The sequence below is a fragment of the Tachypleus tridentatus genome, chromosome 12, assembly GCF_004210375.1.
Source record: "Tachypleus tridentatus isolate NWPU-2018 chromosome 12, ASM421037v1, whole genome shotgun sequence".
NCBI lineage: Eukaryota > Metazoa > Arthropoda > Merostomata > Xiphosura > Limulidae > Tachypleus > Tachypleus tridentatus.
In genome coordinates this window covers 5739830-5763507 of record NC_134836.1, presented here as the reverse complement: position 1 = coordinate 5763507, position 23678 = coordinate 5739830, and the positions used below count along the sequence as shown (strand labels likewise).

Sequence of the window (23678 nt, the reverse complement as noted above, 5' to 3'; positions counted from 1 at the left end):
AATAATTACTTTGCACTGTCAGATTTAAAAGTATTTCTTTAATTATCTAGAAAAAAAACTGAATTTCAATTACAAAGTATTTATTTTTCATCATTCTAGGTCAGCTATTAGACCTTAAAAAGCTGAAGAACCTGGATGAGGAAATGTTTGCCAGAACTAAAAGTAGCTTAACTGAACGCTTGCAACAGTTAGAACATGAATATCAAGTTGCACTGCAACAAGAAAAGCACCAGAGAAAAGTTGATATTGAAATTCTGAATAAAGAAAAGGTATGTTTAATATGAATGAATGAACATCCTTGTGTTTAATGATCTTTAATATGCATACAAATAAATAACAAATGAAAAAGGATAAGGAAAGTACAGATGTCATGATCCTTTAAGAATTAACATTTAAAACTTAACTAAACAACTTAATTCCCTTTATAGTGAATTCCTGTTCATGTGAGGTACTTCCCAAGGTTCTCCATCTTCAGTTCATCTTCTCTGTGATCTGAACACCTACCATCATGTTTGCCATACATAGCATCCTGTGAAAGGGAGGAGAAAATCTTGGTGGTTGAGGGGTGTCATTGATGGGTCAGTTTATATTGGTGGCACATTATCACATTACTTTGGGCATGAATTTCTGAGATGAGCAACCTTGAGGTGACTCACCCAAGGTCAGTCAGTTAGTCCTGTTGGGCTAGGGTCAACCAAATACCACATTTGACATTCTCAGTGAGTGTTATGTACTTTTTTTTTCTGACAATTATGTTAGATTATACTACCTACAAAACCCTGGCATTTTTATAGCTCTCTGTTATAACAGTTTAGTGCATTACCCTGTAGGACTTCATCATGGATGGGGTTATTGGACACTGCAGTTTCTCTAGTATGAATCCTGCACTCAGTGACCCCCAAAAACACACAAAATACTCTGATAGGAAAGTGACTACATTTGGAAGACTCTGAGCAGCAGTCTCCACCCTCAGTCTGCACCTGTACTTTGTTTTTTTTATTTTGTTCTCTATCAGACAAATCTTTATGGCAGTGCCTCCCTTTTTTATTGAGAAGATATTAGAGAGGCTTGCTGACTCTCTGAAATCAATGGAGAAGCTATAGTGAACTCCCCCTGACTTCAAAGACCATTGGGGTTATATTTATCAAGGTTACTTCTTATTCTACTTTGAATTTTTCATGAGGAGTAATTGTTGAGCAGCATTTATGAAACATTACTAACAATGAAATCACCAAACAAGCCAAGCAATAGTAAAGGTAATAGGGGATATACAGTTTGTTCTGTAAAACTTTATCTATAGCAATTCATTTAGAGACTGCTAGCTATTGGGCTGCAATTGTTTTTTGTTTTGTTTTTGTGTCGCTATGTGGGGTGCTGTTATTTCACCTGTAGGGAGAAAAGTACTTAGTCACTAAATATGGTAATAACGTTCTATGTGTTGAGTGATATAGAAATCTGTTAAGGTTGTTATAAGTGAATAGAAAAGCTGGATCACTCCATGTAGAAGTGTTTCTGAAAGCCATTTAACAAAACTATAAGTTTTTCATGTAATTGAAGCTATGTACTTTGTTGTTATTACTATGTTAAAATATGTTACTAAAACCAGCAGGTGAATAGTACCCCAGTACTTCAAACCAGGGGAAGCTCCCCCACCTTCAGTACTCCCAGTTCCTGTACCATAGTAGGAAAATTTGTTTTGCATGAGATTAGTTTTACATGTGAAAATTTTATATTCACCTATACATTGTTAATTTGAGAATTTAAATGTCCAGTTGGGTGTGTTTTATCACCAACATTCTGTTATAGTTAAGTCCTGATATTTTGACTTGTCACTTTGCTGAAATCATTGACTTCATTTTGTTTTACTTGACACATAAAAAGACTGTTCTTATTTTGTTCAATGCTCTGCTGTAATTTTGATGATTTTTACTTTTTTGGAATTTCAAGTGTTAAGTGTTACTTCATTTTGGAAGACATCCTTAAACTGAATGATAATAAGAGATAATAAATAGAGATAATAAACTCTCAGATTAAGATGCTGTTATGTCATATAAAATACATTCACAGACAGTATGTTTTATACTTTGTACTAATAAATAAAGCCCAATATAAAATGTACATTTATTCCTTTCAAAAATACCAAAAGAACAGTAAAAAAAAAACCTGTCAAATTACTAACTGATCTTTATACTGTTTATCAGTAATTTTGTTTTTTGGCATGTTACAACACTTGGTTATGAACTAGCCAAGAAAATTAAGTGAAATCACTCATTTTGGTATGTAATATAAAAGGGCATAGGGAATCCCAGTGGTGGTTATTGGGGTTAATTGAAATATCAATGTGGTTTTAATTATTTATTTTTTGACATTTTTGTGACTGATAAGTTATTAGTGATCATTTAGTCATGGCTTCAGAAGCAGTATGGTGAATAAATAGTCTCAAAAAAGTCATAAAATTATCTAAATGAAGTGCTTGTATACAGTATCAGGATAGTGGGTTCGGTTCATTGATGTAGGTAAAACGTTTATTGCTAAGGGCAGTTGAGTGAGGTATAAAAGACTGGATCAAGTGAGAAAAAATCAGGCCAGTGCTTAGATGGGCAAATTTGAAACCTGGAGGCTGAGGAATAGCTATAAGTGTCAGCAGAGGTATTATTGGAAATACATTTTCATTTTAGGAAAATATTAACTTCTGATTCGTTTTTAAAATTATTATAACCAAAAGTTTTTGATACATTGTAAAAATATATATTTATGAAATTTCTTTATATTTTTTTATTATGACTTATTGAAACATTTTATTAGGTAATGACATTATACTAAATTATATGTAAGTAACAAATACTTTGAGCAAAAATTTGTTTCAAGTGTGAACATTTAACGCCCTTGTTAATTTTTTTATTTATTATGGTCATTGGATAGTTATATGTGATTTTTCCTTCAGTATATAAATAGATGAAAGCTGAAAAGTCAATTTTTTAAAAAAGTACAAATTTCAATTTTTTCCAGGAATCTCAAAGAGCACGTTTTGAAGTTTCATATGAAGAAATTACAAGTAAAATGCAAAATGAAAGAGAAGAACTTATTAACTCTCATCAAGAAGAAATAAACAGTTTAAAACAAGAATTGGAAAATATTCAGAGAACTACAGAAGAGAAGCAGATCCAAAATCAACTGGAAAGGAAGCAGGTAAATATATTTATATTAATAAAACTTGTTTAGAAGTAGCCTGATTCATGCTCTTGGTATTCTGCTGTTAATGGTATTGTAAGTTCTGTCTCCACTCCACAATTTACAAATTCAACTACAACTTGTTAAATAATAAAAAGGTCCACTATGTGAATAACAAAAGCTGAAATGATCCTATCTTTTAGTTATTTGCATGATGTTTGTGGCATGACATCACAAATCATTAAGTACAGGAACATAAGTGGAAAATTAAGGAAACTTAGTTTGCAACACAGATGATATTATGTTATTTCAAGTTTCGTTTAACAAAACCAGACCAGTTTTTGTATAAATATACCAATTGTCAGTGTAAAACCTAGCCACATTTTTGTATCACTGTACAAAATGCCACTTTTTTATGTAACTGGACAGACTGTCATTGTGAAACCAGACCATTTTTTTTGGAACTGCTTAGAGTGTCAGTATGAACCACAATGCTTTTTTGATTAACTGGAAATATTGTCAGTGTGAAACTAGGACACTTTAGGTAAGTGTTCACACAGGCTCTTTTTATTAACATCAGGCTATTTTTTATGTAACTTTAAAATGTTCAGACACTATTAAAGCAGGCCATTTTTTGTGCAACAATACAGACTGTCAGTGTTAAACCAAGCTACTTTAATTGTGAAACCTGATTACTTTTTTGTGTAACAAACGGTCTGCCATTTTGAAACCAGCCATTTTGTGTAATCTAACTGTCAGAGAATCCAAGTTACTTTTTATGTAATTGTATAGCCTGTTAATGTGAAGCCAATTCACTTTGTATGTGTACAGGTTCAGTATGAAAGCAGGCCACTTTTTGTGTAACTATACAGACTGTGAGTATGAAACCAGGCTGATTTTTATGTAACTTTACAAACTGTTAATACGAAACAGACCACATTTTGTTTAACTCTAAGACTGTTAGTATGAAGCCAGAACCATTTTTTGTGTAATGGTATGGATAGTCCATGTGAAACCTGACCACCTTTTGAGTAACTGTATAGACTGTTAATATGAAACCAGGTCTTTCCTTGCTTACCTGCACAGACTGTCATTATGAAATTTGGCCACTTTTCATTTAACCTGACTGCCTGTTAGTGTATAACTGAGTCACTATATCTAAATGTACAAACTATCATCACAAGACATCTACTTTTTTGTAAGTATATGGAGTAGTAGTATAAAACAGGTCACTTTTTGCATAATTGTTCAGTATACAGAGTGTCTGTTTGAAATTAGGCTACTTTTTTATGTAACTGCACATAGTTTTAGTTTGTTTTATTCATTTGGGCAAGGTATAAATGCATTATTCTACAGATAACAAAAGGACTTGTTTGGTAGCATCATTAGTTTTTAACCATTTAAAGCTCTTAGTTGAGTACATACTTTAAGGAGTAATGTCATGATTGATTCGCTGAAATAACTAATTGTTTCCAGGCTGAAGAAATTGCAAATCAAGAAAAAGGTTCCTTGTTGAAGCAGTTACAGCAAACACAAGAAGAAGTGAAGCAGACACAACAACAACTTCTCGAGGCTAGGAATATTGCAGAGGAAGAGACTGAGAAAAAAAAAACTGCTATTAAATCAAATCAGCAACAGTTAAAGAAAGTTAAGGAAGACCTTGAAAATACTATGTAATAATAAGTTTATTTTACTTCTATTTTGTTGTGAAAAATAGATTGTTGAGATAGATTCAAAGCTGATCATGTTATTTTTAAGCAAGCATAATCCCATAGATTATCATGACTAACTGTCTTACAATGACTAGCAAGTTTATTTAGATCTTCACTTCCACACAGGCCTCAGACTTCTCATGCTCTTCCTATTGTCCAAAGTTTTGACATAATTTTTCTTTCTTTCAAAGTTTACTTTTCCAAATCTAATCCTACTCTTTTTACTTATGTCCCTTTTCCACTTCACCCTCACCTCTGTTGTATCACTATCACTACTATCATCATTAACCTCATCTTTAATCCATCTTAGTATTACTAGCATTTTTGTTATTCTTTTTTCTATTTAGACATTATGCACAGCAATCAAAATGTAAAGCAAGTTTTAACTACCAGTTTTGATCAGAAGGCCAAAATTATGGAAGGAAAAAAAATTAATGATGAATTCACATGAGACCTTTACTGACTTTCTGCAAGGTGTGGTCATCTGTCTTAATTTGTGGCATTTCTTAAGTACTTTGTGATCAGTTTTAGCTTGCTAAATGAATGTTCAACTAATGCAACTATAATAAGAAGAGTAAAAAAATTCTTAGAGGAATATACATGCATATTTGGAAAAAATAGTGTATAATTTCTTCTTGGAAATGGTGTTTGTAAGCTCTTAGGGACCAAAGGATGATTTGTCGATGTTTGTATTGTGTGCATATTTGAGATTCTTGACTTTTTCTTTAAGATCTCCTATTACGGTATTCTTCTTCTAAAACTCACAAACAAAAAAGCAGATTTCATCATCATCTATTCCAAGATAACCACAGGAAACCAAATAACTTTTAAATGTCATTTTAATTACATTCTGTAAGACTGAGATGATGATTTTGGGGAAAACATACTCCATAAAGCAAGTTTCATTATATTTTGAATCTTCTTGCTCCTCCTCAGTCTTGTTGTGAAAACCTTTTCTTTTTCTGCATCAATTCTCAGGGAAACAAATGAGAAAAAATCAGTGATCATGCTGCTTGCAACAGAATTTGCCACTTGAGTTAATGGCCATTAGTGTTATAAAGTCTTCAGATCCATGACTAGACTGTTGATATTTTTCACTTCAACATTGATGGCATCAAGGATCTTGTACAAAAGAGCAGACATAATGATGAATTAAATCATTTCAGATAGTTTATTTTATCCTAAAATCTTAGATTTTGCCTTGACAGTTAGATTGAGATCCTTCAACTCTTTTGAAGCTGATATAATTCTAGGTAGAAAGCTGGCAAAAGGGTGAATACTTGTGATTTGGTCTACCTTATTTCAGAGACAGTGAAAGGATGCTTTGATGCAATTCTGTAAGATGTGCACTGGAAGCAAATAAATTGTAAGCTGTCTGGATCGTGCCAAAGAAAGTAACTTCTGGAATGCAGAATGAAACTTCATCTGTGCCACATAGATTTATTGAGTGGCAACCTTAAGGTGAAAAACAGGCAGAAGGTATTTTTGATTTTGAGATGAGTTTGTACACAGTTATATCTGCAAACAATTTGGTTACATTATTATAGCCCTTGCTATGCAATCATCAAATAAAATGTTGGTGTCTTTTTGAAAGGTTAAAATTGCCTCAGCTGTCTCTGCCCCATTCTTGCCAAAGGTGTTATTTAAAGTTTAAAATTGTTCTTGGATTTTGTATTTACCCAAGACCAGAAGTCAGGGTTAGGATCCATCATCAGTAAGAAATATTTTGCATTTTCCCTTTTTTGTGTCACACTCTGATGTACTTTCACACCACATAGTCTGATAAAGTCATATTGAGGCCAGTGAAAAAGATATTGTGCTTGAAGACACTTTTCAGGCTCCCAAGATTATTTCTATTTTACCAACAGTCTTATCATGATGACTGATTAACTCAAGTATTCCCAAAAAATGCTAGTATTAATGTAACAAGTCTTTTCAGTCTCTCCCTGATAGGCCAGTTCTTTCTAACCAATGAAAAGCTCTTGCCATCTCCTTTTTTTAGTTTGACATTTTCAACTGACTGTTCATTTCAAGAGACATAATTTTAGATATCGGTACTTGTGGGATGAAGTGACCTCATGATTTGGAACGTGACTGAAAAATATCCTCAAGCTGGATATTTGTCCATACCAATCTGGTGTTGCAAACAATAGTGGTGAATGGTAAGTTGTAGTTGAAGAAAAAAAAGTAAAAGAGGGAATTGTTTTTACTTAGAATAATGACTAGCCAGTCATGATCCTCTAATTCTCCATTTGACTTTTTGACTGGAAATTATTATGGAAAAAGACCTGACTCAGGCTATTATGGAAAATGAATTTGTAAGTGGAGAAGGAATGATTTTCACAATAGCTTCAATTTCCATAGAAGATAAAGTGAAGTCAAGCAGCCAGTGTGTTTTATAACACTGTATGTTGTAGTCAAGCAGCCAGTGTGTTTTATAACACTGTATGTTGTAGTCAAGCAGCCAGTGTGTTTTATAACACTGTATGTTGTAGTCAAGCAGCCAGTGTGTTTTATAAAGCAGCCAGTGTGTTTTATAACACTGTTGTAAGCAGCCAGTGTGTTTTATAAGTCAAGCAGCCAGTGTGTTTTATAACACTGTGTGTTGTAGTCAAGCAGCCAGTGTGTTTTATAACACTGTCTGTTGTAGTCAAGCAGCCAGTGTGTTTTATAACACTGTATGTTGTAAACTGACAGAAATAATTCTCAACACTGGATTGTATATCTTCTTCTTCATGGACTAAGTTTTTATCAGTATCATCATCTGAAACTGTTATGACATTTTCATTAATAGTGACATTTATAGCCTCTTCATCAAGAGAACTTTCATCTTATTCTGATATGTTCTTTTTTCTTTGTGGGACTGACTTGTGTCTTTACAACTCCCTTTGCAAAAAATGTTTGGGACTTTTTCTTTAACTGTTCATCTTTGACACTTTTTGATGCTTCTTTTGTTCACCAAACTGGTAGTATGGCAACATAACTGTAGGTAGAATGAGAAAACCAATTTATAGATTTATAGTTACTGTAGCACAAAACCTATGAGAACAAAAGTTTGATAAGAATCATATCATATCATATCATATCAATAAGCTGTTAATATCACATTGAAAAAGTGTAAGTTAATCAGTTCTTCAGGCCTTGTGATGTACGAGGTCTGTTCAAAAAATACGTGGACAGAGAATTTTCTATTTCACTTCATAGTTGAATCTTTATTCCCATTGGAAACACATCAAAGAACACAGCTGAATTTATAATGACTCTTATCGCATAGTTAGATAGCCAGAAAAAGTGTGATAGTTGTAGGGTATTGTTTGGTTCTTACACATTATTATTCTGTGTTCTTAAGTGCAGTATTTAATTAAATAAATAATTATTTAGTGTCATAGTACCATTATTATAAAAAAGTAAGCTTAAATTTCATTCACAGTAGAAAGAAAGACACAGGTCAGTACTTTATTTCTTCTTCTTCATGTGTATTCTTTAGTTATCAATATAAAAATAGGTAAAATTAAAAAATAACAAACTTATTAACCATATGACAATGACTTAAGTACAGTGTAAGTGGATACGTAACTTCTGGGAAAGCTCTTTACAGAAATGAAATCAATGGGTGAAAATGTTTTAAGCATTACCTAAACAGCTCATAAAGTATTTAATTTCAGAAAAATAATACACTTAATTTTGATTTTTTTATACTATTTATAATAAAACACTTGTTATTTAATGTAGTTATTTGCACTAAGACTGAATAGTTCACATGAAATGTGATTTTCATTTTGAGTATAAAAATACTATTTCTTAATTTATAGATTTCACACTTCATTTGCATAATCTCTGGAACCACATAAAGTTTTTATAGTAAATGTTTATATTTAGAATTTTCTCTATTACTCATGTATTTTCATCAACACACAGTGGAATTAAATGTTTAAAATTAAAGAGTGGAATTATGTATGTGCGTTTTAGCTCTTCATAGAAGTATTTGGAAACATCTTTTTTTATATATATAATTTCACATCTTTTTCTTTTCATTTGTAGTTTATTTTTTTATTTTTCTTTCCAATTCTTTGTCTTTTATTTTTACTGCTAGTATGTCACCATGGCCTCACAGTACTCTATTGTTGTTATAGAGTGACACTTACTCAGAGTCCTTCGCTAACATTCATACACATGAATGACAGTATAGAAGTATAGAAACTTCCAAAATCCAGACTTCAGCAAGTTAAACGTATAAAAATTATTAAACCTTTCAAATATGGATCTTGAAATACAAAAAATAACTTATAACTACCAACAAAAAATTACAAAATAAATCTCAGTTATGCTTTTTTCGGTTCTGAATGATTGCTAATTATAGCAGGAAACTACAGCACTTCATCTTCTGCAGCATAAATCTCGTAACAGTATATATTTGTTTCTCTGTAAATTTTATTATTTTATTGCTGTGTAAACTGTGTCTAAGTAATTATCTCACCAAATAAGTCATAAGTCCCTTGGTAAACATGAAGCTAATATTAACATATTGAATTATGTGATACAAACCTACTACTAAGAATACCTAGTTAATAATTTTATTTTATTTTTTTATTATCTAATTTAATATGTTTCTAATTTTAACATTTTACTAACTTTTGTAATAAACAGAATACACACGAATTACAAGAGATATAGTACTTATCTGGTTCCACTTTTTTGTTGCTGTTGGCTGTGAATTACATTTAACCCTACCTTTTTAATGGTAATAGTACTGCTACACTAAGAATATTTTTATTCAATTAAGTACTGCACCTAAAAACACAGAATAATAATATACAAAAAGGAAAAAATATCTTCTGGCTATCATAATTTTTATGAGTATGTGGAAAGAGCCATTATAAATTCAGTTAAGCTTTTTGATGGGGTTTTGCTGGAATAAAATTTGAAATGGAGCATAATATACTTTTTTCTGTACAGGAAACAATCTAATATGATATGTCTTTGTAATATTATGCTTCCAACTTGACAGTATTTAAATACTGTTAAAAAACTAAGGTTTTTTAGTACTACAAATTCATTTGTAGACAAAGAAAATCACAATAGACATCTATCAATGTCTTTGATAGATTAAAATGTTGGCTCTCTATTGTTTATGTATAATATGGTGTTACATGTCAGAGGGAACTATTGGGAAGTGGGCAAAGGGTGGTAAATAAATTATAGAAGATGAGAAAGCTAGAGAACAAATGTCATAATTTTCATACCAGGGAAATTGAGTTCAAGCAATTTCTGAAAGAGAGAATGTGCCAAGTAGGTCTGATTGTCAAAAAAGTTTATCACTTTGTAAACAAATAAAATTGAAGACTATGAAAGTCACAATTTGCCTGTATAATATAATGAGTAATTTATGTGAAATTCCATACTTCTGGGAATGGTGGTAAATAAATTAGAGAAGAGAGATGGCCTATAGAACAAATGTCACAATTTGTCACAGGTTTCAGCATCTTAAGAGATTTAGGCTAGTACTAAATTCAAATATTAGGTGAACAGTACAAACTAATCATCATAACAAATAATTTTTAATGAGAATAGATATAAATTAAATATATATTGAAGTGTAATTATTTTATACAATTTTCTTGAATCAAGGTATGAGATTGAAGCTGTGATTGTTCAAGTGAGGAATCAGAATAGTATAATAATGATATTAGTTTATGTACTGTTTTCATTAATTCCTTATAGCACACAAAAGGAAATGGAACTAAAAGAAATTAGCATCCAGCTGGATGTGGTATTGAAAGAGAGAGATTCAGCCTTACAAGATATTACTAGAATGAAGGCAGTGCTGCAGAAAACAGAAGAAAGCAAGGATCATGTGAAAGAAGAACTATTACATTCCAAAGCAAGAATAAGAGAATGTAAGATAGGTGTTGTTTTACTTTTATTGTGAGCTTTATTTTAATGTGTTTGAATTTTTGGAAAAATGTCTGACTTAACATATAATCAAGGTTTAAGATTACTCTTTAACATGTAAAGTCTTATGTTTCATAATGGTTAGATTACAGTCTGGTTTGAATGTAAATCAATATTTATGTGAGAAATTGGAGGCTATATTTGTCTGTAATGCTCCTGATTATTGTAAAATATGTTGTTACACTCTTACCACACTATCTGGTGCACACTAAGAAAAATAAATGTTTTTGGCTGTTTCAGACTTTGTGACGTGATACTAATGTTTGTGAATATCAGGATGTTTTAGCTTTTCATAATATGCAGGGTGTCTGAAAAGTCCAGAACTGTAGGGGTTTTGCAGCTTTTTTTAATTTCAGATATGTGACTGATCATGGTGTTGCCAAAACATAAGAAGATTAACCCTCTTGCTGTGGGCTTGTATTTGTATGAATTGGCCAAGTTTATGACAACAGATTGACCATTATAGTTTCCATACTATAATTTCTAATATGTTTTATGTATCTTCACAAAATTTTGCAAGCTTCCAGCAATCATTAAGATTCATTTGTAGACAAAGAAAATCACAATTTTTAATGAAATATTTTCTCCAAAAATTTATCTATGAACAGAGGGAGTTAAACAGGTTTTCAGATGTCCAGTTTAACTGGGTGTCATCTGAGCCAGCATCAACTTTATACATTTGCTTACTCATAAAACAACTAAGTTGCATAGACAACAAGCATGTTTTCTTGGTCCAAAAACAGGTTTTTCAGACAGAAGAACACCACTTCTGAGTGATATTGACTGAGAAAAGAAACCTTAAATGGTTTATAGTTATTTAGTGATCAACTGGGTTGTACTTCTTCATTTTGTAGGTGCAAAACCGTAAATAATCTGTTAAGTAATTTTATGGAAACTTGACAGTGTTTTAAGTTTTGTAAAACCCTGGAAAAGTTTATGAAAATTCCTAACTGTGTAAAAGCTAGTCAAATTTTAAATTCACCTCAACAACTCAAAATTTCAACAGACTGGAAGTACTCTGGACTGTGATTTATGAAACTTTGACAGACAGGAAGTATTATGGACTATGATTCACAAAACTTTAACAGACAGGAAATACTCTGGGCCATGATTCATAACAGTCACCTCATCATCTAAGAATCCACTGATTCCTGACTCGACTTTAAACTTTGTTCTTTAACCATATCAATACACCCATTAATTAATAGCTAGAAGTCAGGTTGCTTCCTAATCCATAATATAACACTATTGTAACATTGTTATGAAATTCCAAGCCTAATAAGTGTTATGTAGCCAAATTACATATGACTGTGTATAAAGTAAATATATTCCTGGCATATACTGCAGTTTTTTTTTGTTGCTTCTTACTATCTTAGTGTTCACATACCAAATGGAATGACAAAAACTCTCAGAAAACAGTATTTGGTTAATTCTTTAGTCACAATGAACATAAAGTAAATTTCACTATTCAGTTTTAATAATTTCTTTGCATGTATTATCCATTAAATTTAGATTTTACCTCTAACTTCAGAGATCCTGGTGGTTAACACTGAAGCTCTAAAGAGTTTGTTGAGTCCAAGCTTTTCAAATTTGAAATCACTTTAAAGTCATACTAAACACATGAAAAAGGTTACTTGAAATATTACATGTCTTTACAGAGAAGATTAAAATTATATGGTGTGTATTAAAATATGATACAGAAAATGCACATGGTCCATAGCCACATGTAGAACAAGGATAAATATTCAGATGTGGTTGAAAGCAAAGACCCTGTGCAGACAAAATGTGATATATACCCTTAATATCACACACATATTTAATTTCAGGAAACTTTCATATTTTACATCTCATGCTGATTTAAATCACATTCACTACAACACCTGTATTCAAAGCACATAATAAAATCTACTATACATTCTGTCTTTATGTCTAAATATGTATCTCAAAATCTAGTATTGTTCTTAAGATCAACACTTGTATTGCCATAAGGCAAAGAAATGTAGACAAGGGAATAAAGGTTCATAGAAAATACTAAAAAATATTTAATAAAACACCTTAAAAAGTAAATGTACATATACATATGAGAAATTGGAAACTTGTATTATTATTACAACAAATCCATTACCATATAACCAAAGCAAAGTATGTAAATTATCCATGAAACTGATATTACTAATTTTAAATCATTAGCATACAGTTAAATCAAACTAAAAATTATCCATTAATTTCATATTATTGAGTTGTTACCCTTCAGTCAAATCAAACTATACAAATTATCCATTATTTTCATATTACTGATCCATCTAAGTAATTACCATACAAGCATATCAAAATGTACAAATTATCTATTAATCTCATGTTGCTGACCTATGTCATTACATAGGTCATATCAGAGTATACAAATTATTCATTTGTTATGCTGACATGTAGTTTGAAATTATTATCAAAAAGGGTATCAGTTGTGAATTACATTAAAAGTGCACTTTTAACACACACACATTTACATATGCTAATAAAAGATAATATTACTGCTAACTAACAAGTCAGAGATGAACACACTCATACAAACACTAAACTAAATAAATTTAACATAAACAGAAAGTAAGGAAATGTTGATTTTGTTGCTGTAACTTTACTGGAGTTTTTTATGTTTTAACTACTATGAAGAGATACTAATGAAATTTATTACAGATTATTAATCTGTGCATTCCTAGCAAACATGGTTATGCAATAAATACTCGTTAATAACATAATGTTTTGGTAGAGATTAGATAGTTAATTTACTTAACTTTTACGTAAGTTAGACTATGTGTAGACTACCAGAAGTGTTGTTAGTACGTAGTAATATTATGTAATGGATTTAAGAATATACAGTCAGTTTGTTATGTTAAAATACCCATATGGTACATTCCTATTACCATTCTATTATCTTGTATCTACATTCCCACTACATTTCTGGTAACATGGTACTATCTTCCATTGTTTTCTACATTTTCATAGTATCTGTAAAGAGTACCTTGTTTATATCTTTCAACTCCACCCACAGTATTTTCAATATGTTCATTTGCAGAACAAGTAACAAATAATGTTATTTATTCAATATCATCGATACATCATTACAGATTACAAAACAAATTATACATTTTCTTCTCTATAATTCTAATGTAGTCTATTCATCTGAATCCAACCATATTACTTTGGGAGATAGTGTGAGTGTTATGGGAGATTTCAAAGCAGCTCATGCCTGTAAATATAAAAGAACAATTTAACAGATCAATACAGCTATCTATAAAATCACAAATCAAAAGATCTGAGATTTGTATTTTCATCTTTCTGCCACAAACTATAATATAATTATATGTTAAAACAATGCTGATTAAATTAATTATTATAAACACCTGCTATATAGACAAAATTGTACTTAAATTTATTCCAAAAATGAATATATTGTGTCATTTAATATTAAGTTCAGACAAAGTTGGTACATGACATCAGTAATGGCATTGTATTTTTTATTTTACCTTTGTCTTGAATGCATTTCAGATTTTCTGATACTATATTCTGTATATTTAAATTGTTATATTTTATTGTGTATATTAGTTAACAGTTTTGACCAGTATGAGTGCATCACTTTAGTTGTCAATAAATTTACAAATATCCACCATGCTTGCACAGTACATGTTTAAGAATTTCTGCTGTCTACAAGTTAACCTTAGCATCCTGGGATTTGCAGTAAATTTGTCCACACTGCTATTGAATCATTAAAAAAGTTCATGATTGTACTTTATATTAACATTACCAAATTTAAGAAAGCTAGGATTTTTCCTCTATAACACTGGAAAATTTATAAATTTAATAAACAATAAGACTTATGAATGTGGTAATGATGTAAAGTATGAAGTATTAATACTTCAGTGAATACATACTTTGTATGACAATGATATCTTATAAAATAGTCTTGTTCATTGTTACCTAACTCTTTCTAAATACTGTTGTTTTTAATTGTACAATCAGTATACTGACTAAACTGCATAAAATGGATATTTTTTCAAATAATTGGATAAGTAGTTTTTACCGTGTTTACTGTACCAAAATAATAGCTGATTAAAACTGAAAATATTCAGATATACATACTGATAATTATTTTATACAGTGGCAGGTCTTCAAATGTTTGTTTGTTCTTCCTGCCTCTCATGTTGAAGTTGGTCTACTGGCAGAGAGTTTCCAACTTCTTATACATTCTACATACAGAATCCCCAACATTGTTCCCTCCTAAGGCACTTATACATTCTACATACAGAATCCCCAACATTGTTCTCTCCTAAGACACTTATACATTCTACATACAGAATCCCCAACATTGTTCCCTCCTAAGGCACTTATACATTCTACATACAGAATCCCCAACATTGTTCCCTCCTAAGGCACTTATACATTCTACATACAGAATCCCCAACATTGTTCCCTCCTAAGGCACTTATACATTCTACATACAGAATCCCCAACATTGTTCCCTCCTAAGGCACTTATGGCAGCAATCTGTAAAGTTATATTACACTATCTGATCAGGTGAATGCTTGATTACATCTACAAACTGTCATGCTGTTGATATGTGTAAGCTATTCATATGCATGGTAATAAGTATAAATGAAAAAAATATCTGTTCATTATAGAACTTACCAGCTTTTTTCTCTGGGCTGAGATTTCTGATATCTTGGTCCAGGTCTTCCCTTGTATCCATTAGTTCCTTGCCTACTTCATACCTTATGTGCCTGGGCTTGTGAAACCACTCTTCTTTTACTGGCGACTTATTGAAAAAGTTGTGTTTGGTTTTTTTGGTTAAGGATAATTTCAACCAGTGTCATTAAAACTTACCACTGTTAATATGAAGGAAGAATGCAGGCCAAGGAACAGTAGTTGTCCAGTTAACATCATTTTGTGTGCGGATAAAAGTAGAGCAGCCTTTTACTGGTCATATGATGAGCCAAGGCCACAAAAAATTGAACTGAACTACTAAATCTGACAACTTGTTGCAACAAAACTTTTAATTGCATATTATAGAAGTTTATTCTATTGAGTATGGCATTATGAATGTTTGGCAGCTATATGTAAGTATTGATACCTTAAAAAATTACATTTAAAACAATAATAATTTTATATTGATGTATTCTGATTTATTTTGTAAACTTTGATAATTTGTCTTTAATTGGTTCAATAAGGGTTTATTTGGCAAGAAAGGTCTATTTATGTTAACCTTATTGTTTCACTCACTGTCAGAGAAGCTACTCTTTATTCCTTTATTATCCCTGTTGGTGTGGTTACCAGGTGTATCACAGATTCTACCTCTGAAATATATAACAAAAACACTCGCATGCGAGATCAATATTATATCATCAGTATTAATAGAAATGTATGTAAGTGAAGTTTATTGTGAAAACCAGATTCTTGTGTAAACCCATTTATTCAAGTAACAGTAGTAATAGTAATCCTATTTGTAGTCCAAGTATTAGTCCTAATACTTAAATGTAACATAACACTTAGTTTAAATACAACTTGATAGATTTTATTTTGCTTTTGAATATAACTCAATGCCATAAAACTTCTTATTCAAACTATTTTGCTGTTGCATCAAAGAGGTTATAAAAATAAAACTTCTGACAAATCAACATGAATATTGAACATTTTAACATAAACACTATGACTAAGTATAAAAGGATTATGACTTGACACTTTGAAACTTTCTACAAACTCTCTATGCATGTTAGGAAGCATATATTGTCATTACATACCTGTAGATGATGAAGTATTTTGAAGATTTAAATTTGCTAATTCAAGAATGCTGGACAGTTGAGATCTTATTCAAATTTGGTGTAATTAAGCTACATATGTATTTCTGAAGTTTTATACTTACTCAAACTACAACAAGCATATCAGATTACATAAGATATAGTCAAATAGTTTAATTAATTTTTCTTTCATATTTTTAAATGTAAAATAATATTTTAAGATATTTATATTTTTATTTTAATATCACATTAAATACAAGAAACTAATATTTAAACACCAAAGAGAAATACTACATGTATAACATGTAATAACCTATGAATTATATGACTAGGTTATGTACTCTTTTGCTTTTTATATAGAGTGTAATATTATCATGCTATATGCTGTAAAGTTACTTTCTGATTACAAAGATAAAAAGTAATGTGATTACTTAGTTACTTCATAGTGGCACAACATTATGAAGTTATGTTATCACTGTGTATTGTTTAGACCTTAGCAAACTACTACTTTGTCACTACGTAGTAAATACAGTGTGTTTCCTGGGTTCTTTTAATTTTATGGTTTTATTACTGTTTCCTACAGAGCTAAGGTAAACACCAGTTGATTATGAGGTATCCTGTTACACATGCTTAAGACAGCATAATTTTTTCTGTTTTATGTTAAGAAATTTTGTTAGACATAGTTGGAGAATTCATAACTCCTACCTCTTAGTTAATTTTTTGTTTCAAAAATTATGTAACAAAACTAGTATTAGTACTCACTGCATATATTCAGCCACTAGAATAAATTCTCTCAAAACTATCCAGCATTTAGAGATACATAATATTGTCATCACAAGCAAAATAATTTCCCTGAACAACACTACACAACAATTTTTTTTAAAGTTTTTCTTCCTAAAAGTTTTTACTGATTGTGACAGATACCTGGTGGGTATGCACAAATATAGTTTTGGTTTTGCTTCATCACATTGGAACTCTGAGAAATAGACAGTTAACTGTTTACCGGCAAGAACATATTTAATTGTGTTTATGTTTCTAATACGCTATTGAGTTCAACATAATTAAAAGTGTTTTGCTCCTGATTTTCATTTGTATTCAATGTCCGGTGCATCACGTTGCAGTGTCCAACAGTAGTGAGCAAGCATTGACGGATTTCAGTTGCCTTGATATTGTTTTTCCATTGTAGCAATGTCCTGGTGAAACTGAAGGTTTCAATGAAATGGTAAATTGGGATGTGATTTTCATGATCAGCAGCTAAAAATCTATAAGGAACACCCAACAGTGTTCTAGAAACAAAAACTTTGTTGTGCAGTGTAATCAAATATTATTGAAAAACTAAACATTGTCTTGTATGAATTATGTAGACAAAAATTTAATTTTATGTTGCTTACAAACATGTCCATTAGCCATGTAAAGTTAATTAATAAACAAGCTCAAATGTCAAAGGGAGAGGGAAGAGGATTCTCTGTTGAGTGACAAATTATTGATATGTCAGTATTAGTAGCAGGTTCAGATTTTAGATTCTTCTTGATTTTAATTATCCATTGTTTATATTTTTTATCAGTTGAAAACTGCAGCAGCATATATTTTATGTTAGAAAATTTCAAGATGGATGATTCAAAACTCATGAATATTACTTGGAATTTTGGAATTAAGAAGTTAGAATTTAAATAATATACAAAATGAAATTATAAACTTATGTTTTTATGGTGAGTTTATTGACATACATTGATAATAATGTGTAGTTAAATTTAAATGGAACCTTGTGAAAGATCTTAATATGCACAAAGGAGCCAGGCCCAGACACAAAGTTGTTATAACTATGTGAAGGACATCTGCATGAAAAATGTGGAAAAATTACCTGAATATAGATTGCTACTGATATATTGTAAGTTATAAAAAGGTGAATTAAATTAATAGTTATTTAAAAAGTGATAGCAGGTTGGTTCATTTGATGGGGACAGTATGTTTATTTTTGTAAACATAATGATATTGATTGTTTAGGGCATAATGGGAAAAGGATAAAGTACCAGAGTTATTAAATAACATCAAGATCAGTTCTCTAAGTCAGTGCTTCTCAACTGAGTGAAAAGTTCACCCAAAGGTTAATGAGATCAGAATCAGAGTGAATGAGTATTATCAATTACACAAAAAATTCGAGAACCAAAATTTCATTGGTTGTTATTCTTTATTCTAGTTTTAGTTTGATAAATGCATTTGGTTTTTATGGTATTCGTTCTACTTGTAGTTTGATATATAAGTCGTTATAAATAATTTTACATTTCAATTTAGTGCTTTTTGTGTTTTTTCAGTTTGGGATTGGTGAGCTGATGTGAAAAACGTATTCAGGTGAATGATAATGAAAACTGTTTAGAAGCACTGCTCTGAGCTATTGGTTGCTTACATTGCAGAACAGTAGCTTTCAGAAGCTTGTTTATAATTGGTTTAAATATAACAACATTTAAAAAATACTTATATTACTTTAGTTGAAAGTTAATGCTCTTAAATTGTTTAATAAATAGAAAAGTAAAATATCACTTTTACATGTTGAGGTGAAATATGTTAAAATAGTTTATATCACATTTGTGTAGCAGCTTCAAGTTTTTTAATCTCAGAAGAGATTTTTGTGAAGATTGTACTAGTTTACAGTTTATATCATATACTTTTATATATGCTTACTTGCATTTCCTCTCCCAAAAGCAATCAGGTTCTTTGCCTTAACCTTCTTAGAATAACTAACATTTATTTCCTTTATAACTTTAAGTTATTTCCTGACCATTCAGTCACTGCAGTACATATATTCTAAAGTAGTATTTAAGTTATTTGTTTAAGTTTTTTAAATAAGGATTTGGTGTCATGTAAGCTACTGTGACTATTATAGCAACAAAGTAAAATACTTTCAAAACTCCTTAGTAATCTTGAAAGTCCAAAGACAGAGGTTACAAATTAGGATCACACTTAGGAAATTTACGTCTAACTTTGCACGTATATGGAATGTAATGATAATCATCGTAACATTAAAATAGTAACACTGACACAGAAGATCACGCAGAATGATGTAGACTACCCACAATACTGTGAAAAGGCAGCTGTATGTTTTTGGATTATTTATGTATATTAATACAGTAGCATGTTATTATAGGTGTGAATAGTAACATAATGAACAACATTTTTAACATTCAGAGGAAATCCTAAACCATTTAACCCTGTTACGGCTGGTATGTGAACTTTGTGTATTGGTTGCAAACATAATCTAAATAAAAAATATAATTCTGTAGCAACATTTTTATTTAAAAGTATTTTAGAACTAATGTTTTAGTATTGTTTAATATTTATTTTACAAAGAGCACTTAATCCTCTTGCTACAAGTGTGTTTGATGCATGTCACAAGGTTTTACCAAGTTGCATTCAAAATTGAATTAAACTACTTTGTTATCATGGTATATGAACAAATGTGGCAGAAAAATACAGCTGATAAATCAAATTTCAATATTATATGAGTTTTAAGTTCCTAATTTTATAAGGCAATATTTTAAAAAAATTTGAATTTCCAGTAGTATAAGAATTGTGACATTTTCTTCTTAATCATTCCCTTGTCTCTAATCTATTTACTATCCCTTCAAGAAATACCATATTTAACACAAATTACTCATATAATATCATCATTGCCCAGATAAAGTATAATTTTCATAGCCTTACATCTTATTTAATTGCAGAACCATCAGATAGAAGGGCTGAACCCTCTGCCTTGCCAACCTAACACATCCTGTTTTTCATAAATTGTCAGTAATTCTTTCTGTTGTTTAATGTTATATTATTTATTACCAGTAGAAAGCCAAGTGATTTATTACTTATAGGTTCAAAGGACATCTAAACTAAAATTCAAGTATGAATAGATGTATACTGTTATGAGTTTAAAACTATTTAGAAAAGTTAATGTAGCTTCATCTACACTTTGAAGTCATTCTAGAAACTAAAAAGGGTAATATAGATTTATTTCAATTTTTTTCTTGTGATTAAAAAGTCAGATTTGAAATTTGTTTAGAAAGTTTCAGAGATTTTGCAAATGAATCTTGAGATTTTTTAGACAAAGAAAAATATTTTTAATCTTAACATGAAAATCACTTTGCAGTTGGAGATTGTGCTTACCTACAAAAACACACACACACACATACAAACATCTTATCACGAACTACCTCAGTAGCCATTTCTGATGACATTCCACAAGAAGGGTTTAAATAACTGTTGTTTGTAATGTGCTTCTATCTTTTCAGGCATGAAAAATAAATAATCAAGTGAGAATTTGGCAACTGTAAGACTTTTCTGCCAAAAACAAAAGATGCTATTTTAAATGAATGACACAGAGCAGTAAGATCTTAACAATCTTCTTGGCCAAAAAGTAATATGGAAACTGTACATACCTGCACCAATATCTATGATAATAAAAGTAGATAGAAAACACAATATGCTTTAATATGGCACATGAACCACCTAAATGTGAGCTATTCTTATATTTTACCAAAATCCCTATCTTTCACTGGAATTGTCTAACATTTTTGTTGTGTTGTTGTAGTTTAGGTATTGATTGTTCTTTTGCATATTCCAAGAAGACTGACTTTCTTTTTATATATATGGTTTATCCTCCTCTTTAAGATTTTCCACACTTTTTTTTGGTGTTAACATAAGGTAGTGTGTGCATATAACTTCTGTGCTTCTAAAATACATGTAGGTTTCAGATTCAATAAGTTACCCTTAAAACTATTAGATAATCCTGGGCATGCATATATTCATAAATTAGTTTTTTTTTAACATTAATTTTTTTTAATTTCTCAGTTTACACTAAATTATACTCAGATGTACATTAGAAATTTGCTGCATTTCTGTTTCTCATGGGATAAAGCCATGACACACTTATTTTCCAGTATATCAACTTACTAATATGATGAAGTGAAACAGTGTAGCAGTCTCATTCTTGATTTACGTTATACTTCAGTATATTAACTGTTGCCGTTTTATTTGATTAAGCATTGAGTTTTTGAGTTGATCGTAATTATATTTTTTCAGTGGAAGTAGAAAAGGACAATGCTCAAAAACAGGGAAGTGACTGCCAGAGAATGATAAAAAAGGAAAAAACTGAAAAAGAACAATTGCAGAAAAACAACAGTGAACTGATTAGCAGAACAAAGCAGTTAGAAATGGAAAAGGCAGAGCTGGATTGTAGACTGAAGGATGCACAAAATCAGTTGAAGTGTAAGTAATTTATTTTGTAAACACTCACTTTAGTGAGGTGCTAATATGTGGATAGCATTAATCATTTTTTTTCTGGTGGTTTTCTGTGCATTTATACACTTTCTCTCGTTCATTATATTTATTTCAGATGATTGTGCATTATCTGAGTTTTCTAACAAGAAGAAGCTACTATGTATTTAAAGTTGAAGAGATTTCATTATCTCAGTATCCTATTAAATATGTGTACAATCATTTTGTGCTACTTATGTACTGTTACGTAACAAAAATATATAAAAAGGTTGCAAAATTAGCTAGAACAAAATAATTAAAAATCTTTAATATAAAATGGGGAATAGAGATTATCACAAAGCAAAGAAACTAGTTCAATCAAAATGGAAAAATTATATTTTCAAGTCTACAACTGGGGATTCTGAAAAAAAAGTGAGAAAACTAAGATAGAAATAGTATCTACATTATTTTCTCAAGCTATGAATTCTTCACATACTTGAAAGTTATTAAAATTTATGTTTTAACAAAAACGTCATTAAATATCATTAAAAACATCAACAATGTTTAGTGCTAATCTCTCCAGGCAAAACTGAAATCTGAATATGGCGATATGATATTTCTCTATTGTGTTTAGCCATTCATAACACTAGGTAACAAAATTTTTACTTTTTCTTGTTCCTGGGCAGAAAGTGCTTATGCCAAAAGTAAATGGAAAAGACCTATTTTTTTCTTCAAACTTTGCTTTTGTGACCTAGGAGCGTATAACGAAAACATGATGGGAGACTATATTTGGGAGCTAATACGTGAAACTGATTTACATTACAGTCGCAAATCTCGAGAAACTACTCACTTCTAAACATTTTTGTATAACTTTAGTAGAAATACATGTAAATTTTGATTCATATGTTGTTTTATTTAGACCTTATGTAAATGAAAATGTGCAAATTTTCCACTTTTTACATAGAAAATAGGTAAATTTCTAAATTTCAATATCCAGGTCACAAAAGCAAAGTTTAAAGGGAATAATGGCCATTTGCTGTACTTTTACAACATAAGCAATTAAGAAATAACACATACTATCCAGGAACAAAAATTGTTTTACATAAGGTAGTCACTGTACATACTCTCTTACTGAACAGTTTTCAATTACAGTGTGTTCTTAATTACTAAGTTAAACAAAGTGTTTAAACATATTACATCCTTAACTGCTAAGTGATTACTTTATACATACACTGTCATTAAATGAAATGTTTGAACACATTATGTTCTTAATTGCTAGGTGAGCACTTTATATTTACTCTGTTATTAAAAAGTGTTTTTATTTAGTTAGTTTCTGAATGAAAGTGAGGTAATTATCCATGAAGTGTGGGATTCTCTCTAGCTGATCAATCAGGGATAAGCTTATGTAGGACAGTGTGGTTTTATAGTTGTGTTCACCATTTTGTTTCACTCATTTTGCTATGCACTGTTCAAAATGTATGAAAATGGCTAAAATATGTGGAAAGAACCACTTGCATTTCTGAAATTACTGGTATCATGTAATACTGATTTTTATCCTGTTATTGAATTATTTTCACATCATGCTGGGAAAGTGTAAATATCAGGAGAGCTGGAAAGTGAATGAACTGTATAGAACATGGCTTGAACCAGTTTCTACATATACACAATGTATGTGTATGTAATGTATGTAAAAATACTTTCAGTCTTGTAAATATGGGTGAATCTGCTGTTAAATCATGAATGGCGAAATCATGGATGGCAAAAAGCTTAAAAACAATATGAAGCATATGAACAGCAATCTCTGCATTAGTTCATTCTT

At 30.5% G+C, this 23678-nt stretch overlaps 1 protein-coding gene across 22 annotated transcripts in view; it reads left to right on the top strand.

Annotated features, from left to right (window-relative positions):
• The window catches only part of LOC143233272 (uncharacterized), a 202846-nt gene that overhangs the window by 98121 nt on the left and 81047 nt on the right, over positions 1 to 23678 (top strand). For all 22 annotated transcript variants that reach the window (XM_076469362.1, XM_076469358.1, XM_076469357.1 and 19 more), the window contains 5 exons: positions 100 to 269; positions 3010 to 3189; positions 4648 to 4844; positions 10605 to 10780; positions 21686 to 21871. In XM_076469362.1, coding sequence (XP_076325477.1) covers positions 100 to 269; positions 3010 to 3189; positions 4648 to 4844; positions 10605 to 10780; positions 21686 to 21871 — 909 coding nt within the window. The remainder of the gene's footprint in view (positions 1 to 99; positions 270 to 3009; positions 3190 to 4647; positions 4845 to 10604; positions 10781 to 21685; positions 21872 to 23678) is intronic.